Here is a 21,643-nt window from a genome sequence, read left to right on the forward strand (position 1 = left end):
TAAATACATCAATATAAGGTAAATAGCAATATGAAATGAAAAAAATGAATTTATTTTTAATAAAGTAAAATAATGGGTCTTATCGTTCTGGGCAATGAGAGTTTATTATGGATTATTGGAGCACTATGAGTTTTAATCATATATTCCTTGGAAAACTTGAGCTCGTTTATAGACATTTATTTCCTATATAGATCTGTCATGGATCTTGAAGCAATTAAGCAGGCCATTTTGTACATGTTAAAAATTGGAAGATTTCATTAAATAAAAGTAATCGCAAATATACTTAGTAAATAATAAATCTCAACAACCAGTGCACGTGGGCCAATTGGTTTTAGCTATTTTTTATCTTGCCAAAGAAACCGAAAATCTCAATCATGAAAACAAAAAACTATTGCGTTTTTGTTAAATTTATTACATTATCACAAGACATAAATAATTAAAACAATTTTATCAAATTATCACAGAAATGATAAAATGCATTAATATCAGGTAGGAAAGGGACATTGGACTTTAAATTACACTGGTAACAAAAAGTTTTGTAACCGCGTTATCTTATTCGTTGGATCAAAAACTTTTTATTGAAAACTGATTGATTGGTTCAACACTAGCAATGTCCAAACTTTTCAACCATGGGGTAATTTTGTTTATCCTCATTTGTCTTATCCCTTAAGATCCCTGATCAATTGATTAAATAAATAAAGACTAGAAATTACACTAATAACAGAGCATATTAATAGATAAATATTAAAATAGCCAATGTCACAAAAAATATTAGAATTTCTGTTTTACATGTTCAAAATGTATGACAAAGGTTTAAAAAAAGTGAAGTGTAAACCTTTGTGACTTGGGCTATTGTAAGAATACCAATAATATCAGACTATTTTGTTTCTGGTATTGCACCTTTCTCCATCCAATGAGCAATTATTTCACCTAAAACATTTCAATAATATATTGTTTGTACATAGAAATCTCAAATTAAACATCTTACAAAAGTCAAGTTTACATTTTAAAAACATTTTGATTTGAAGATTTAAATGTCTTATAGAGTTAGTTATTTATTTATCGTATTATAAACAACTTTCCGCGGATATTAAAATAAAAATATGAGATTAAACCAGTTTTGTTAGCCCCGAATAACCAAAGGTATAAATGTCATGATTTTTATTTTGTTATTCATAGAAAACTGCCTATGATACAATGAAATGATTTTTCAGTCAGGCTGATAACCGTACCTAATCCAGCGGATTTAAAGCCATACTGGAAAAGCCATTACCTAGTTTACCACCATCTCTAAGAACAAAGGCATGCTCCATTCCGTGAGAGTCAACCACGGCCACAGATTCGCTCATACCCTCAACCTTAAATATAAATATTTTATTGCAATTTCTGTTTAGAAATAGTCACGCAACCTTTAAGCTACTTGATAAATGTATAAGTATATAGATGTATAATCCAGACAGGGTACCTGCACTGAGCTGAGGAGTTACATATATATATGTTGTCAATTTCTTTTAATTTTCAATACAAGTGTTTTAAGCGATCTTAAGAATCAGCTGTAGCGAATCAATTTATTCTAGATCTTTAAATTGCACACTTAATTTTTTCATTTTCCTAAATATTCAACTGATGAATATTATAGGAATCTTTAGCTACGGGGCTAGGTGTAAGAGGAAAAATCATAAGAAACAAGATTCTTGCGTAAAGACTGACAAACAAAGTATATCATATCAAAACAATCTGCACTATAAACAAGGATGACAACATTCATAAAAGCGGAGCTCTGAAATGGTATGACAGACAAACATTAACTCTTGAAGAGTGTCAAAACTGAATATACAAAATATTAATATATATATAGGGACATACTTAAATTTTTAGGACTTGATTATAGAGATGCTTTGCTTATAATATTTTACCTTATTGTAATAGGAATAGGTACTCCAATAAACAGATCAATCGGATGATTATATCCCATAAAAAATTGTTGTTAAAAAACTTAAAAATCAACATGTTTAAAATGGACGTACGGACATTCTGGTAAGGATTATAGAGTTGCTACGCTTTAAAATCGTACCTAACTACTACAGGAATCATCATGCAAAGTTTGAAATCGATAGGACAAATCTAACATGCTTAAATTAACGAACAACTATCTTTTACGGTCCGACCCTAATTATAGAAAAGCTTTGCTTTAAAAATTATATTCTACCTGAAGCAAATTTTCTCTATAAGTAAGGGGGCACCAACCGTCTGTAAGTCCATAATAGACCCGTAACTTACCAACCTAAACAAAAAATAGATATGTGTAGCACTTTAAGCAATATATTTTGATAATGGAAATTCACTTAAAATTTTAATATTATCAGTAGATTGTAATAAAATCACGAAACCTTTCATCAATATGCTTTACAAAATAAAGTTATTAAGTTCCATAGCTAGAGCTGCTCGCTTACAGTACATGAGGTGATATTAATCACCCTCTCCTCATGCCTTACTGATATTGGGAATCATCATTAGGGTGGGTTAAAATAGGACCCGGTTAGGAATTCAGGCATTTTTTTTCATTTTAGTTAACTTTTTACCTGATATTCTATTGTTTGGACCTATGTTATGATTCCAGTAACTTTAATTTTTACTTTATCTGCTATCAGCTAATTTTCAAAGACCTAATACAAAATCGAGATAGAGTCCTTGTCCTTGCTTCCTCTATTCTTCTACTTTAATGTTTCTCATACAAAAATCTACTAAAGCATTTACCATAGTTTTGATGGTATCTGTGTCAAGGTCGTTGATAATCTCAAGCTCATCCTTAGCCATCACAAGACTGTTATTCACACTGAAAATAAAAACAACTTTTCAAGTATGGCTTCAAAACCGATAATATCCTGTGGATAAGAACCGGTCCATGCCATAATGAAAAATTATCTATAATAACGATTACAGACAAATTTTCATGAATATTACAATATAATCATAAAATTAATACCAGTATTGTCAGCTTGCTCTTCGGCCCCTGAGGACTTATAAGAAAGGTTTTAATTTTGATTAAGCTAAATTCCTAAAATATGGACCTAAACAATAAAACCTTATCAATAAAACACAGCAAAAAAAAAAACATAATGATATATTTCGCCGTTGTTTCTTCACAGTTCCACAATGTACCTTACTAAAGCAAGTACCATGTCAAATCTTTTTTTTGTTAAGTTCCTTTGCGTTTTAGTTACTAAAAGTGGGACAAGCGTACCTCCCCCCCGCCCCCCCTCTTTAAATCTAACAAAACATTTAAGATTTATCTGAATATTCTTAAAGGAAGAACAAGGAACATAGAGTAGCTTTGTTGCTCTACTTACTGATTTGAATTTGCTAGATTCTCCACAGCTTTGTGAATAGATTCAGGACAGTCAAACAGATGTTTTCGTACCAGAAAACGGAACACAAATTCTAAAAAAAAATACAAATTATTAAAACTTGTTCAATTCAATAAATAATATCCTTATACTAAAGTAACAGGATGTTTATGTGTCTGTTTGTTTGTGTGTTTGTTTGTACCTAAGGATCTCGCTAACCGCTGAACCGATCGGGTTCTCCTTAACAGGGTAGATTCTCATATGTCCCGGGAAGGTTTATAACTATTTTGGGGGAGGGTACCACCACCCTCCCTAGTGAAATAAATTTTTTTTTTAAATTCTCGATTTTAGAAAGAGAGTTTAACGAAAAATAAACGTCAAACGTAAAAAAACATATTTTAAATATATAAAAAAAAACATTTAAAGTGCCACTAGAGGCCTCTAGGGGCGTAACCGCTAGTCCTTATACTAAAGTAACAGGATGTTTGTGTGTCTGTGTGTTTGTTTGTACCGAAGGATCTCGCTAACCGCTGAACCGATCGGGTTCTCCTTAACAGGGTAGCTTCTCATAGATCCCAGGAAGGTTTAAAACTATTTTGGGGGAGGGTACCACCACCCTCCCAAGAGAAATCGTCCCTAGAAAAAAATTACCCCCCCCCCCATTTTTTGAACTAAAATAAAAAAAAATTTCCCCCCCCAAAAGAATTTTTTTTTACTTCTTCTTTTAAAATCTAAAATAATAATTGCCGCTAGTCTTATATTATAAAGTAGTTAGGTTTTTTTGTTTTAAACTTACTGCTGGTCCAAATTGATCTTATTTTCAGGGAAGCTTATTCAATGTCTTTGGGTGGTTTTAGGCTATTTTCTGTTACTTCCTTCGCCCTCCCATAGAGGCTAGGGATTAAGCAACAGGTATATTTAAAGGATAAATCATTAATACAAATTTTTTGATATTTTCTACAAAAAAGGAAATAAAAAAAAATAAATAAACAGGCCAACTTGTATGACAATTAGAGTTGCTTTATTAACAATCAGAATTTATAATATCCTATACCTTTATTTTTTTCTATCTTCTTTTATTTTTTTCTTTGCTACTTATGGATGTTTTCATTTTTTTCATGCTGTAAAATATTTACGCATTTATTAATTAAATCTAAATTGGAAAATGATATGCTAGATGACAGACAAACTAACATACGTACTAATCATAACATCAGAGACGTATTACCCACCCATTATTAGGGTTATGCCGGATAATTATTTATTAATTATCATATAAAAGATTGTTTTGCCGGATATCCGGCCGGATAGTTTCAATATCCGGTATCCGGCCAGATATTCGGCCTAACCATACCCCCCTTATATAATACTTAAGTTATATGTATGATTTGTTTGTTATTAAAACAAGGTTTACAACATCCATAAGTAGCGAAGCACAAATCAATCATGAAATGGATGGACAAATGGAGAAAACGAGTTATACAGCAGATATTCAATTGTCGTAACAAAGAAAAGAAAGAGAGAGAATATGCAAAACAAAATCAAGAAATCTTTTTAAAAAAACAGTGTTATAAAAAGTATAAGTGTTAAAGTGAGTTATGGAGTATGTTCGGTACTAAAAATTGTAGCCTTGAGTTTTTGGATTTCACGCTTTTCCTCAACAGTTTAGCGGATTTAAAACCAACACGCATCAAGCGGTCAATGGATCCTATAAATATACACATTTGCTGAATCAAAACTGGTTTTACCTAAATTGTATCTGCTCCTTCTTCGTGTCTATAGTATTTCAAAGATTTTTAATAAAAATATGTGATTATTTGACTTTAAAATAACCTTTAATCAAAAATGATCTTATAGTTTAAAGCTTGTAAATATAATTTTGTCATATTTGTTGAGGCTTTAAAACAATATTTTTAAAGACATTTTAACACTGCATATTTAGGATGTATAACAGTGGTTATTTTATGCATTATTAGTGATGTAAAAAGTCATATAAAAAGCACTAATCATAATTGATTAGATACTTAGCCGTTTATTACACAAAAGTCTATCTTTTCTGTTCTAAACCATTTTAAATTTGATATGGATAAAATTTTTATATAATGAAACAGTAAGTAGGTTAATATATGACACGAAAGGTTCATTTAAAAACATTACTTTAAAAGATATACTTGAATACACTTCATTTACCATTTTATTACTTAATAGTTACTAGGTAAAGTAAATGTTTTTTAATTTTAATTGCATTAAAGTTAAAAAAATTTGATAATGATCATCTGATATGTTTTGTATGTAAACAGTATGTATTTTATCTGTAGCTTAAGATTTCGATAGCTGATTTAGTTCTACACTCTAGGAAAGCTTCACGTACATAGGACCCAGGATGGGTTCAGGCTATTTGATTTTTAGTCTCTGGATGATTTTATGCCTTTCCCCTTAGAAAACAGACCAACTAGATGCTAGGGGCACAATCGCTATTTTTATATAGAGATACATAATTTTAATTTAACATCAAATTAATGACTGGTGTATTAAAGATTATTTAGCAATCAAAAACAATTTTTATTTGATTTTATATCTTATTTAAGACATGGCAAAACCTTTTTCAAATGTGATCATAATCTACATAGGTCAAAGATTTTAGTCGTTGTGGATCTATAATTATAATTTTTGAAAAAACAAGACTTTTTCTGATGCTTGATTTTAATAGTAAAGCTTTTCTTTATTAAGAGTTGGTCTGTCTGTCCATAACGGATAGCACTTATCATTAATTTAGGCCTTTTATAATTGTCCTATTGATTTCATACTTGGCATGGTTATTCCTTTAGTAGTAAGGTACGATTTAGATAGCATAGCAATTCTACAAAAAGTTTTAAACCTTTTTGTAATAAATACTACAACAAGGTACAACGTTATAAACGTGGCACATCTATAATAATGTCCTTAAACAGTATGTTGTATTTTGCAACAAATTTACTTAATAGTAAAACTATTTAATGTATAATGAACTATTCAGTTTATAACTAATTAGACTATACTTATTAATAACTTTCCTTTGAAATGATCAATGAAATGCCTAATTTCTTCAACAATCAGATAAATCGGATGATTAGATCACATAAAAATTTGTTGTTAAAAAAGTAAAAAAATCAATATGTTTAAAATGGATGTACGGACATTCTTGTAATGATAATAGAGTTGCTATGCTTTCTAAATCGTACCTAAATACTACAGGAATAACCTTGCAAAGTTTGAAATCGATAGGAAAATTCTAAATTAACGGAAAAAAGCTAACCGTTCCACTAAAAAAGCTAACATTTCCACCTTCAAATCTAACTTTTACTGACGGACAGACGGACGTACGGACGGACCGACCCTAATTATAGAAAAGCTTCGCTTTTAATAACAGTAAATATGTTCGAATAAATTCTGTCAGTATTTTTAAAAGCGAAGCTTTTCTATAATTAGAGTCGGTCCGTCCGTACGTCCTTCACAACGGATAGCTTTTTTTTTGTTAATTATGGCATGTTAGAGATGTCATATCGATTTCAAACTTTGCATGATGATTCCTTTAGTAATTAGGTACGATTTAGAAAGCAGAGCAACTCTATCATCATTACAAGAATGTCCGTACATCCATTTTAAACATATTGATTTTTTTACTTTTTTAACAACAAATTTTTATGTGATCTAATCATCCGATTTATCAGATTTTTGGTATGCTGATTCCTGGGACAACAAAGTATAATGTTATAACCGAAGCAACTCTATAATCAAGTCATAAAAATGTAAGTATGTCCATAAACATTATCCTGAATCAAGCAGTTTTCAACAAATTTACTTACAATTTTGCCTCGACTCTTACACATTTATATTCTGATTATTCAGTTCTGACACTATATAAGTGTTAATGTCCGTTTGTCCTACCGTTTCAGTGCTTCGCTTTTATGGATGTTGTCATAATTGTTTAGTTAAATAATATGTTGATTTTTCATTACTGTTTTTACTTTCTAAGTTTAAGAGTTCAAGGTAATTTGAAGAAAAAAAGCATTAATTAAAACCAGAAGGTACCGCCGTCGACAATTTCATGAGTTATAATTAATCTACAAAAAAAGTTTTTAAAACAACTACTGCTTTCATGTGTTAGAGGTAATATACATTTTACATCTAAGGCTATTTTAAAGTCAAATTATCACACATTTTTAGTCAAATTCTTAAAAATTCTATAATCCGGAAGAAGGAGCAGATACAATTTAGCTAAAACCAGTTTTGGTTTTGCAAATATGTCTATTTATAGGATCCATTGACCGCTTGTTGCGTGTTGGTCTTAAATCCGCTAAACTGTTGAGGAAAAGTGTGATTTAGGTATAGGTAAAAAGCTGAATTATGCTGCCTATTATCCTTATCCTCTTATATAAAGTAGTAAAGGTCTTTTTGTTTGAAGCTAAAGATATCAATAACTACTGAACCGATTACGTTTCCATTTCAGGTAAGCTTTACATAGGTTCTGTAATGGGTTTAGCTATTCTATTTTCAGTTTTAAGTCTTGGGATGGTTTTAAGCTATTTGCCATGTGTAATACAGAGTCCCTAGCTGCTAAGGACGTAGCCGATGTTATCTTAATATGGAGAGAAAATCAATTTGTTAAGCCTATTCCTGTATCTCTGTTTAAATCTCAAAACTAAATCAACAAATCTTTGACTTTTTACCTATCTTTAAATTCATGTATTTTGTATATCAAATCATATGTTTTTAATGATTTAGAGACAGTTAAATAAATAAAAACAAGGAAAAGAAACTATAAAATAGCATAGCTTGCTTTTTCTAAGCCTTTTTCTTTATAAAGATTTTATCAGACTAAGTTTCATTTATAAAAAGTGCCAATAGGTAATGGATATAGAATATACGTGGATATTATGACAAGGGAAAACTTGTCGTCAATTTAGCTTGCTTTTATAGACTTCAATTATAGGTAAGCTCGTTCTTCCAGTTGGAGGGAAGGAGATTGAGCAAAGGGGGTGGATGGAGAGTATAGTTATTTTAGTCAGCTACGAGAAACAATTTAATCACATGAAAATCTGGTACAACGTCCAAGTAATAATAAGTCGATTAAGCTATCAAGCTTTACTTATTAAGTGAAAAGTAAATAGTACTAAAATTAGAATTAGAATTAGCCAATCGACGGAAGGACGACCCTACTTATACACTAGCTACGCAGTTAAAAAAGAAGATTTTTGACATACAAAATTAAAACTATAATTAATCGTATTGCAAACAAGTTTTAAATCAATCATCAATTATTATTAGGCAATTTAATTAAACAATTTTGGTTCATCTAATATTTGTGTTACATTAAACTTTTGAATGTTGGACTTGTTTTAGAGAGGGAGGGGACAATTGTCTGTAAATTACACTTGTACCCAAAGTGTTATAACAACGTTATCTTATTCGTTGGTCCAAAACATTGTTTGTTTAATTCCAAACTTACTAATTTAATCAACTAAAGGGGTAATTTTGTTTATCATAATTGGTGATGAATCTTAATTTATCGTCCATTGTCTTATCCCTTAAATCTCTGACTGATTTATTAGATTCTGGTCCTGTTTTACTATTTGTTCTTAATAAATAAAATCACAGACAAAGCCATTTTAGAGATCTTAAATAGAAACAATTGTGTACACTGTACAGTTTTAAAGAATACGTGATCTAAGGAAAACATAATATATTGTGAAACCCAAGGAAAAAAAAATTGTCGTTCCTTAGCAAAGTTTCCTAGTGAGATTAATAGCTAACTTTGCATTCAGAGCAGGGGGTTTAAATCTCGTAATCATAGCCTACTTCATACAAGTTTAGTTCCGGACAAGCTTGTTTGAATATGCCCTGAGCTGGATCTTTAATTCATTTAAGTGGTGAGCCAGATTGGTGTGAGCCGAATTTCAGCCAATCACAGCGCGGCATTAAATAAAATGCTGTGCTCTCATTGGTGGAAAGTTGGCTCACCCCGATCTGGCTCACCACTAAAATGATTTAAAGATTCAGCTCAGAGCTTTAAAAGACGGGAAACACCCCGAGGACTTGTATCCGGTGTATCTCTGAACCAAACCTTGCTATAAAAAGATCAAAGAAGAAGTAGGAACCACTTTCAACGTCTTCAGATATGACCGGGGTGTTGGGCCGAGATTCGAACATGCCATACTTCCGATAACAGAGGTGGATTCTTAAAAAAATTTGCCCCACTAATCACTTAGTGGGGCAAAATTTTTTCGTGAAAAATCCACCAAAATCACATTAAAAATCTACAAAAATTAAACAAAATCATAGAGGGGTTATTAACATAAGATTTTATTTAATTTTTGTAGATTTTTTTATGTGATTTTGGAGGATTTTTTTGAGAATCAACCTCAGGTGTTTGCGTTACGTATTATACCATAGTCGCGGGTAGTTGATTTAGTTCTAATAAAAAAACATAATAATATTTTTTAAAATTATCAAACATTTTAATAAAGTCAAAGCAACAAAAAGATAAACAAGTATTAGAAAAATATATTTTCTAGTATAGCTTCGAAACCGATTACTGTCCTCTGCACTGGATTAAAACTGTTTTTACGCTATATTGAAAAATCATGTATAGCATCGTATTACAAAAAGTTTCCCAAGAATATATTAAGGAAAATCATAAAATTTATACCAGGTTTGTTAAACCAGGCCTTTGGTCCCTCGGGGCTAGTAACAATGGTGTTAATCTTAAAATTATTTATTTTAATATCCGTAAAAAGCTGTTTGTAATACGATGCGATAAATAACTATTTTGAAATTTGTTGTGCTATAAAATAAGATATTTTAAGAAAAGACATTTAATCTTTAGTCGTTTCATCCCCTTTTTATTAAAAATATTCCAGAATATACCTCCTCTGTACTGTACTAAAGCGTATTATACAATCATACGTTTCAATTTAAAAACTTGCGTCAAACGCAATGACGAATTTTTGTTTTACTATTGACAAATGTGGTCTGGGGTACAGGCATAAGAAACTGGACGATAATTATTTTGTTTACACTCATACTTATATACGCAATATTCTATATGTAAGCTAGACTGTCTTTATATTGTAACAAGGATGACAGCATCCATAAAAGCGAAGCACTGAAACGGTAGGACAAACTGACATTAACATCATTTGTATAGTGTCAGACCTGAATAATCAGAATATAAATGTATAAGAGTCGAACCAAAATTGTAAGTAAATTTGTTGAAAACTGCTTGATACAGGATAATGTTTATGGACATACTTACATTTTTAGGACTTGATTATAGAGATGCTTCGCTTATAACATTATACTTTGTTGTCCCAGAAATTAATATACCAAAAATCAGATCAATCGGATGATTAGATCACATGAAAATTTGTTGTTAAAAAAGTAAAAAAAATCTACATGTTTAAAATGGACGTACGGACATTCTGGTAATGATTATAGAGTTGCTATGCTTTCTATATCGTACCTAATTACTACAGGAACCATCATGCAAAGTTTGAAATCGATAGGTCAATTCTAACATGCCTAAATTAACGAAAAAAAGCTATCCGTTACGGACGGACTGATGGACGGACGTACGGACTGACCGACCCTAATTATAGAAAAGCTTCGCTTGTACAACTTGTCAACCTTGTAGCCAGTGCTCCTGCCGCTGCCACAGCCAACCAGAACGCCCCGTTGCTGACCGGCCCCGCAGCGGCTGCGCCCCATGGTGGCCTGATACCCGCTGGCACCGAGCTACGTGCCCAACAAAAGCCAGCCTCTACCTTCTACCCCACGTTGGGGGCCCATCAACTCTAAAAGCACCACTAGGATTCCATTGAATTGTTAACCCCTGTAAATAACCGTCCCATAATGAGCGGGCCGAAGGCCTCAACCACTGTCGGAAGTCTGGTGGGGAAAACCCCCCCCCCAGCCTTCCGAGGGGAGAGTTGTGGTATTCGGCGACCCTGAGCCATGTTATGTGGCAACCCTGACCTTGGTTCGGAGGAGGGCCGAGGGCCCTCCCCCGAGTACCAGGGAAGGGGTCCACCTGACCCCTCCCCATGCTTTAAAATTAATGATAGATTTGACAGCCGCATTATGGCTAAGCTGCATTGTTTGGTTCCCCCACCCCTTTCCAGGGATGGGGGATCATTGTTGCCTATTTTGATTAATGTATGTATAGTTATATTGATTTTGCTTTAGTATTAATTATTCCAATCTGTGTATTTATTATTTGTTGTATTATAAAGAAGTAACCTTTAGACCCTGAATAAAGTAACATCTGAATAGACTCTGTTTGTTATTTAGTGATAGCTAGAGAAGCCCAGCTTCTCTATAATTATACGTGTCCACGTCTGTTCACACCGCCGTAGTCATTTGAACTTGGGTAACGGCCATTTAACCGAGGCGGTTACCACATTTGGTTTAAATTAAAAATTAAATGAATAATTGATTTTTAATAGTTATTTCTAGCATCGTATTATAAACAGCTTATCGCAGATATAAAATGTACAATAATAAGGAAAATCCAGTTTTTTAGATGCCAAAGGCAACTGGTTTTAATTTTATGATTTTACATTTTTATATTCATAGAAAACTGAATATAATACGATGCTAGACATAGTTTTTTCGTATTGATGAGAACCGGTTCTAATCCACCGGTTTCGAATGAATACGAGAAAAGGTAATCAATCTAACATAAAAAAAATTATTTCGTAAATGGACTAGGTTATGAACTTTGTCTGAAGCTTAAGACTCAATAACTACTGAACTGGTTGGGTTCTCTATTTTAGGTTAGCTTTACATTGGCCCTGTGATGGTTTTAGGCTATTTATTTTCAGATTTAAGCTATTTTACTAGTCCCGTCTCTGCCCCTAGAGGCTAGTAAAGTTATAATAAGCCAGGACAGATATTTTTCTGTTCATTAAAGCTTTAGTTCTACCCTAAAGTTAAATTATCTTACAGAAAACTCTGCTTTACTTACACAAGGATGACAACATCCATAAAAACGAAGCACTGAAACAGTAGGACAGACGAACATTAATTCTTTCAGAGTGTCAGAACTGAATATGCAAAATATAAACATAAAAATTTGACAAAATTATACGTATATAATTGCAATACTTCTCAAATACTGAATATTGTTTAAGGACATACTTACATTTTTAGGACTTGATTATAGAGATTATTCGCCTATAATATCGTACCTTGTTGTAATAGGAATCAGTGCTCCAAAAACAGATAATTCGGATTATTATATCACATAAAAATTTGTTGTTAAAAAAGTTAAAAATCAACCTTTTTAAAATGGACGTACGGACATTCTGGTAATGATTATAGAGTTGCTACGCTTTTTAAATCGTACCTAACTACTACAGGAATCATCATGCAAAGTTTGAAATCGATAGGACATCTAACATGCACAAATTAACAAAAAAGATATCCGTAACGGACGGACGTACGGACCGACCTTAATTATAGAAAAGCTTCGCTTTTAACAATAGGGAAAGGAAAATATGGGTTGTCGTTCACTCGCCAATTATAGAAAATTGTCAATTTATACTTTGAATATTAAAGCTTAACAAATAGGAATTAAAAGTTTCAATAAAATGTTAAACTGTTAAAAGAGACAAAACTATATTTTATTGCATTCAAACTATATCTGACAGGATCTAGCATTTTTGGAGGGATGTTCGTTTGTTGTAGTCAATTTTCAATATTATTAAGTTTGATGTAAAAGATCGCACAAACGACTAAAATAGTTTGCTTTTCAAGGAAATTCAAAAGTTGCTCTTTTTTTTTATCAATTCTGACTTCAATAAATAAAAGTGGGATAGTTTATTTTATTCTGTATGCCTACAACTGTGGGCAAGGGCGTCCAAGCTTTTTCATGAGGGGGGGGGGGGGTAAAAATTCAAATTTTGGGGTGCCTATGGTACCTCCAAATTCATTTGCGGGGGGGTAATTTTTATATAATATATATAGGTAAGGATGTCCAAGCTTTTTTATATTTTGGGAAGGGGTAAAAATTCAAACTTTTTTTTTTTTTTGGGGGGGGGGAGAGGTAATCATCCCATCAGCCCCCCCCCCCTACCTAAACTCTCGATTCCTAAACCATGCAGGGATACTCTTACCTAACACAACCTAACCTAACTCACCTTTCTTGTTAAAACCTTCTGTTTTCTGCCTTTGTTCTTTGATTTTTTTAATTTCTATTTGATATTTTATGGAAACACCTCTATTAACATTAATTTATAGTTGGCATCTGAATTTAACACATTTTTATAACATTTCATTAACAAACAAAACAATCTGTTATGTTAAACAAAGTGTTTTTTATGGCCACTTTGTTGAAATAAAATATCTTTAAAGAATGCTACCTGTCAAACAGCTGAATTGACTAATTATTTTAAAATAATATCCCTTCCCCTCCTACTGAATGAACGAACTGACTAATAAATAATGTCCATGTTAGCAACCTAAATTGAAGAAAATTTTCCTAAGTTATAGTATCCTAACATATTCTATATCTATTACTAGCGGTTTCGCCCCTAGCCTCTAGGGGCTTTGCCCCAAGAGGTTTTATCAAACTAATTTTTCGTGTTTTAGATTTTAAAGAAAATTTTTAAAAAAAAATTTTTTGGGGGGGAGGGTTTCATTTTTTGGGGAATTAGGGGTGTCCCACCCCCAAGAAAATAGTTATAAACCTTCCCGGGACCTATGAAAAGCTACCCTGTAAAGGAGAACCCGATAGGTTCAGCGGTTAGCGAGATCCTTCGGTACAAACAAACACACAGACACACAAACATCCTGTTATTTTAGTATAAGGATAAGAAAAGAAATAATTATTGTGTTGACTTTACGAGGTTAGGGAATTGTAAAACATAAATAAATGACTCAGAAAAATAGAGAAACTTTTTCCAAAAACTGAACAGTAGGTCTAGGTTGTATATTTTCCGATCTAATTGAATTTCTTTTCCCCCACGCCTCTCTTTCTTTCTCCAATTTATTTACTAAGTATATTTGCGATAACTTTTATTTAATCAAATCTTCCAATTTTTAACCTGTACAAAACGGCCTGCTTAATTGCTTCAAGATCCATGTCAGATCTATATAGGAAATAAATGTCTATAAACAAGCTCAAGTTTTCCAAGGACTATTTGTTGAAAACTCATAGTGCTCCAATAATCCATAATAAACTCTCATTGCCCAGAACGATAAGACCCATTATTTTACTTTATTAAAAACAAATTCATATTTTTCATTTCATGTTGCTATTTACATTATAATGAAGTATTTAATTTCTAATCATAAAAAAGAAAATTTAAATTTATGATATAATAAATTTAAGAAAACTCTGTTTTAAAAGAATTCGATTGTGGCGACACTTTGTGTGTTCAAATATTGAACTAAAATTGTAATCATATAATAAACCCTTTGGTGATGGTAATGTAAAGAAAAAAATATAATTTAAAAGATCTTTTTAAGATCATTTAAATTATTAAATATTTACTTCCGTTTAAATAGTAATGCCGGGTGAGGAAAATAGATTTATTGAGAAATATATATGCATATAGAAAACTAGCCAATAGGAAGATAGTTATATCGAGCCAACTCTAGTATAGTAAATATACGCGATATTTTTTAAGAATTATAATAAAGTAACTTTATATTTTGCCTCGAAGCCTCCTAAGTAAGCATATAAAAATGCCTTTTTGCACGATTTTTAAATTAAGAATGGCTGAAGGCAGAGCTAAGCGTAAATCTATTTGCTTCAAAGTTTGAGATTCTTATTCATGACATATTTAGAGGTTTTTCCCAGAGTTAGGCTACTGAAACTTACTGGTTTCAGACAGGGTTTAATGAAAATATTACAGGATCAAAATCAATTGATGAATACCTATACTTGTATCTGAAACAACAAACTATACTACTAATAATTTATATGATAAAAAATCCGGCAAAACATTAATGACATTATTTACAAGAACTAGCAGCTGCCTGTAGCATTTTGTTGTGGCGTAATATTGTTTTGTCAAGAAGGTCGTAGGTTCGAGTTTATTGCGTTAGTTTTCCTTTTAGTCCCCAAATAAATGTAGAGGAGATTTTACGTCGTGTGGTGTCAAGCCTTTTGGGGACTCCACATTAAACAAAGATTAATTTTAGACAGAAAGACAACCTGACAATAATCTTCTTTCAATCTTATTCTCTTATAACTATTTTCTTGTCTTTAGCTTAAGATCTCAATAACTACTGAACCGATTATTTTTAGGCAAGCTCCACATATCAGTTCTGTTATGATTTAGGCCATCTAATTTAAGACATGGGATGGTTTATAGCTTCTAGCTTCTTCTTACAGAACCCTTAGATGCTAGGGGCGTAGCCTCTATTGTGTATGGAAGTCAAGATACTTTAGAAGTCACGTTTTTTATGATCTTCTCCTTTCCATCCCCCCAATAAATGTGACCTACAAACAGACAGACAGAAATAAAAATTCATGGAGAAAATTGTTTACGAGAAATTTAGGCCTATACAACTGACAAGAAAGCATAAAATAAGTCTGGATTTGTGGAAAGTGTAAAACCAATATGCATTTAAAAAAAAAGCATATTGATTGCTTAGTTGCTAAAAATACATAAACGGCAGTATCTGACCAACATTAGTACAAAACAAAAGAGTAGCAACGCTAATAAGAAACAACAGCGGAAATGGGTTTTTATAAAAAGAATGCCACGTTTTTTTTGATTCGCGAAATCTAAACAGAGTATACAACTATTTATTTAATTATTTCTCTTTTATTGGTACGGCCTTTATAGGAGAAAAACTAATTCTCTCCAATCCATTTTTGCTGTATATTAATTAATGCATCTTTTTAGAGCTGTATTAGACATTATACAAATGGCTAAACTAATAATTTTAAAATTTTGAATTCTTAAGTTGTATACTCTGTTGAAATTCTATCGTCTTCGTTCAATCAATCAATGTCTAAAAATGTTAAAAAAACGCGGCATTCATCTTATAAAAACCCGTCTCGGAACATAAAAGTTGCATCGTATGAGATGTACCTAGTCAATATCTTACAATGTTTCAAAACTATCATCTTACAATTTGTTACGTTTGTAGGAAGATTAAAACGTAATATGATGTTTTAACTCCATTTTTCAAAGGATAAGACAATGGACGATAAATTAAAGGAAATACTAGAAGGGTTGATTTTGTTTAGCATCATTGCGGATGTTTACCGTACATGGTCTTCCTAAAGATTCCATGGATAAACTGCAGTTTACGGTAAAATATTCCTGGTAAGAAATATTTCCATAAATCTATGAATTTTAAAGGCTGCTAGCCAAACGGCTGAAAGTACAGATCATACCCGCACACCATTTTAAGCGGCATAAGAAGGCCTACAAAAAATCTGGAATAGCCAAGATTCAATTATGCAAAGGGAAAGCTTCACTGAAGAAAAAACCACGTAAAATAGGTCTTCTCCGCGCATTTCTCTGCACTGCGAGATAATTATGCATTATTGATTTATGGCTATTCCAGATTATTTGTAGGCCTTTTTATGCCGCTTAAAACAGTGTGCGGGCATGATCTGTACAATCAGCCGTTTGGCAGCTAGCAGCCTTTAAAATTTGGAATAGATATTTGGAAATATTGCTTACCAGCAATATTTTACCGTGAACTGCAGTAGATCCGATTCCATTAAATAAAGTGTTAAAAAATGGGGTAAGAAGGATCAAAAGGGATAAGCAAAACTTTAAATGGTACCATATTCTTTACTAGCAGCTAATCCCCTAGAGGCCTCCAGTGTTTAAGTATGGGTTTTTGGTTCAAGTCTCTAAAATAGTAATAAACCTTCCCGGGATCTCAGAGAAGCTACCCTGTTAATGAGAACCCGATCGGTTCAGCGGTTAGCAAGATCCTTTGGTAAAAACATACAAACACACAAATATTCTGTTACTTTAGTATAAGGATTATATATTTCCCTATAAAATACTAATGAAAAAACGGCATTCTTGTGATTTATGCTTGCAATCATTTTTCTGGAACGTCAACCTATGCAATCACAAATGCTACTATCCAGAGAGGGAGGGGACATTGAGTTGTTTATTATACTAGTCCTCAAAGTTTTATAATAACGTTTTTTATTTGTTTGGTTAACAACTTTGGGAACTTTAATTGAATTTTGATTGGTTGTTTCATTATGTTGAGTGGCCAAACTTTTAAACCATTAATTTTATTCTACAGAAAGGGTAATTTTGTGTCTCATCATTGGGGACTTACATCAATTTATTGGCCAATGTCTTATCCCTTTTATCCCTGGCTACTATCCCTTTAGGAACTTACTTGGTAAGATGGCCAGTAAAACTGTGAGAGCCCAAATGACCAGAGCTCTTAGGTAGCTTGTCTTTATTTTTCTTCAAAATGAGATAATTTTTAATGGAGGAAGAGATAAAATTAAAAAACTTACTTGGTAAGATGGCCAGTAAAACTGTGAGGGCCCAGATGACCGGAACTCTGAGGTAGCTTGTGTAGGGATGCACCTCTTTACCTCTGTCAGTCTTCAGCATGTTCTCTATTGTTGGGAACAGAAAGTACACTTCTGAAATTTAATAAAATGTTACCTAGTGTATTAAGAGTAAAAAAAAAGAAAAATCAACTTTAATGTTTATTCCTTACTTTTGTATTACAATTAATAATTTCTATTTTCATTAAATGTATTTAACCATGCTAAAGTTAAAATAAATGTTATGGTATGTTATGTATGACATTGCTCTATACGAAATTATTTATCGATATCCATTCATAATTTTTGAGCTTCGCTACTTATGGATGTTGTCATCCTTGTTTTAAAGTAGAAGGGCTCGACACACAAATTAATTAAATTGATCAGTGGAACCTAAAAAATATAATTTTAAAAAATCAGATTACAAAACAAGACAAAAAGTGCTAATAGAAAAATGTTTACTAGGAATACATCGGATCTAAGAACACCATAACTTCTTAAAGATGACCAGCTGCACCTTATTTGAAAGTTGTCAACCTTGTTACTTTTACATATTTAATACAAAAATGGAGAAATACGTTTAATTTAACAACTGTGTTCGTGATAAAATGAAAATTACCAGAAAGTTGGAAAAAACACACAAAAAAGAGAAAAACTGCTAAAGAGTGGTTCCATAAAAAGGACTTAGCCAAAAAAGTTTTTACAGTGTAGGTTTGAAAATTACTGTTTTAATTGTTTCATAAAATGTTTTAGATTAACTATTTGTAATAGGGATGGCAATCCGTGACATTTTTGGACCGGATTCGGATTCTTACAAGAATCCGTCAAAAAAATGGCGGATTCTCGCGGATTCCGGATTCTTATTTTTGGCGGATTCGGATTCCGGATTCTAGCCATATTTTTAAAGCTTTTTTTTAAATTTAAAAATTTAAGTGCTACATATGTCCTAAAAATTAATGTTCTTGGTGTTCTCTATAATGAACTTCCGAGAATCGAACCTGATTTGAAAAGATATTATATATAATGATGATAATCTTTTTCTTCAGAAAGGGGGAGTTGAAAGAAAAAACTCAAAACGCTAATTTTAGCCTACCAATTAAGAATCCGAATCCGCTATTAAAAAACGGATTCCGGATTCGGATTCCAAAATTGGCCAAAAATTGGGCGGATTCTGGATTCCAGATCCCGGATTCAGATTGCCAACCCTAATTTGTAATTAATCTATATCCCTGTACTGGTTGTATACTACAAAATTCCTGCAAATTCTGTAAAGCCTCAATTAAGATAAAAAAAGTTTTCACATTCATGTGAAATCTAAGTTACCTCACCTTAAAGTCCAGAAAAAAGAGACAGCAAATATTACTCAAAGCTAAGTAGCTACAGTTATAAAATATACTTGATGGAACTATCCCTTTTTGTATGAGTGCAGAAAAAAAAGAATTTTATCCATGTGGGGAATGCAACAAAGTTTTACTCCGTTTCCTTGAAATTCCGTCACTAATTCACTAAGTTATTTTAGCAATACAGCTTTTCTATAAGCAGCGTTAAAATGTCCGCCAGTCCGCATAATCACAAGTGACTTATTACCTTCATCTAACGAATATAAAAAAAACGCACAGAAAACTATTGTGAGAAATAGTGTTTTTTAGGATTAGGTCTTTTTGTAGATTAGGCCTTTTGAAGGCGTAGGTCTTTTGCAGCAACGCCATCATCTCTTTGAAATCTGATTTATGGATCAGATTTTTTTACTTCTGCTCATTAAAATTATTTAGATAGATTTATTTAGTAAAATTGTTAACAAACAAGGATGACAACATCAATAAGTAGCATAGCTCAAATAATCTACAGAGCAGACTGTTTGACGGACATACAAAGGGAATTATAGAGTAGTTTCACTACTAAAAATTTGCAAAGAATGTCACGTTTATAAGACTATGCAAAAAAAGCAAAGTAGAAAATAAATAAAGTTGCATTAAAAAGTGAGATAGGGAGAATTGTTGTAATGATCATTAGAACAGGGCACACACAGGTTCAAGTTTGAATAATCGATATACAATAAATACTGGGATGTTGCACCAGATTTTCACTTACTCTCATTCAATTATACTTATAGCTAACTAAAATAACAATATCTCCCATTAACCAATTTTACCCTATTCCCTCCCCTCCTGCTGGATGAACGAACTGACCAATAAAATGGAACTATATTAGCAACCCATACTGACGACAATATATCCAAGTAATTATATATATAGCGATTGATAAAATAAAGAAACATTTTAGCAGCTTACGATCTTTTTATATTTTTAAGGAATAAACCATTAAAATCCCAGTTTACCATTATTAATACAAATTCTACTGTTTACTTTAAAAGCATGCAACAGTTATCATTAATAAAGGTAATAAACTATTATAAACTATAAAACTATAAACTTGTCATTTGTTTTTCAGAAAACTTTGCTTTTTCTGTCTTTAGTGCATTTAAAACTTATAACAAATCTGAAGTAAAAAAATACAAACATTCTAATTCCAACATGCTTGAATTTAATGTAAGTTATTTTAAGCAGTTATGGACCTTAAAATCTTTTTATTTAAATCAAATGTGGAGAAGCTAAAACTCAAGGAAGTCTTCTTTTGTATCTTTTGCTTTATTTCTGTAAACCCACAATTGCTAAAACTATTACAGTTTGTTTGGACTAAAAAAATTAGCTGCCTTTTTTTGTTAAGACACACGAACTTTTATAACAAACGCTCTTTCTGCCTTTAGGTGCATTTTAAACTTATAACAAATCTGAAATAAAAAAATACAAACATGTGAATTCCAGCATGAATTTTCTTGCATTAAGATCTTTAAAAGCCTTGAAATTAATTTAAGTTATTTTTTTTAGCAGTTATGGACCTTGAAATCATCTTTGTTTAATTTTTTACCTGAAATTTGATGATTTTTATTTCGTTTAAATATTTCCTTTATCACTTTACATCCTACAGAATGGCCGATCAAAGTTATCCTAAAATAAAGTATTTTTTTATGCTTTATTATAAAAAAAGTCAAAGGCTTTATTGAAATCCAAAAATCACCTTTATTTCAAATACTTTGTTAAAATCAATTTGATTGAGCCTGCATCATTGCAACACCTATTTAACTGTCTTTTACAATATTTTTTTTCATAAAAAACCTTTAAAAATCATTAACAATTGAAAACCAAGAATTTAAATGTCTTAAATGCGTTGTTAAAGTCAAAAAGTGTGATTTTCCTAATTTGGAAAACCTATACTTGATATGATTTTAGGAAATTCTAACTATGAAAGTTTTTAAAATGTGCCTATAGAATTTGTAAGCCAAAGTATACCCCTGCAAACTCAAATCTAACACTTTGGACACTTTAAGTTAGTGCTGTGATTTAAAAAAAGTTTGATTCACCTTGTTTGAGTGTCAATATATTCTTGCAGAAAGTCAACTTTGTGTTGGATTTGGTCTTCCAAGATATAGGTGCTACCTAAATCAAAATAATAATCTTTCAAGAATGGCTCCGAGACCGATTAGATCAGCTGGATTAGAACCGTTTCTTAGCTATACTAAAAAATCTGTATATTATCATAACATAGGCAATTTTTTACGAATAGTGAAATAAAAATATAATATCAATACCAGTTTTATAAGCCAGAGCCTTTAGCCCTTCGGGAAACAAATCTGGAATTAATCTTATAATTTTTCATTTTGCTGTCCTTAAGACAATTTTCTACGAATATTTAAAAATAATTTATT

At 31.7% G+C, this 21,643-nt stretch overlaps 1 protein-coding gene across 1 annotated transcript in view; it reads right to left on the bottom strand.

The window, feature by feature from the left end:
• Positions 1 to 400: 400 nt before the first annotated feature.
• The window catches only part of sturkopf (lipid droplet associated hydrolase sturkopf), a 67,498-nt gene continuing 46,255 nt past the window's right edge, over positions 401 to 21,643 (bottom strand). The window contains exons 5-12 of the mRNA XM_080152255.1: positions 21,299 to 21,374; positions 20,806 to 20,885; positions 17,842 to 17,973; positions 3,351 to 3,441; positions 2,758 to 2,836; positions 2,210 to 2,284; positions 1,274 to 1,358; positions 401 to 930 (exon numbers count right to left, since the gene is read on the bottom strand). Of these exons, the coding sequence (XP_080008381.1) occupies positions 878 to 930; positions 1,274 to 1,358; positions 2,210 to 2,284; positions 2,758 to 2,836; positions 3,351 to 3,441; positions 17,842 to 17,973; positions 20,806 to 20,885; positions 21,299 to 21,374 (671 nt within the window). The 3' untranslated portion in view covers positions 401 to 877. The remainder of the gene's footprint in view (positions 931 to 1,273; positions 1,359 to 2,209; positions 2,285 to 2,757; positions 2,837 to 3,350; positions 3,442 to 17,841; positions 17,974 to 20,805; positions 20,886 to 21,298; positions 21,375 to 21,643) is intronic.

The sequence above is a fragment of the Acartia tonsa genome, chromosome 3, assembly GCF_053477335.1.
Source record: "Acartia tonsa isolate MP-2025a chromosome 3, ASM5347733v1, whole genome shotgun sequence".
Lineage (NCBI taxonomy): Eukaryota > Metazoa > Arthropoda > Copepoda > Calanoida > Acartiidae > Acartia > Acartia tonsa.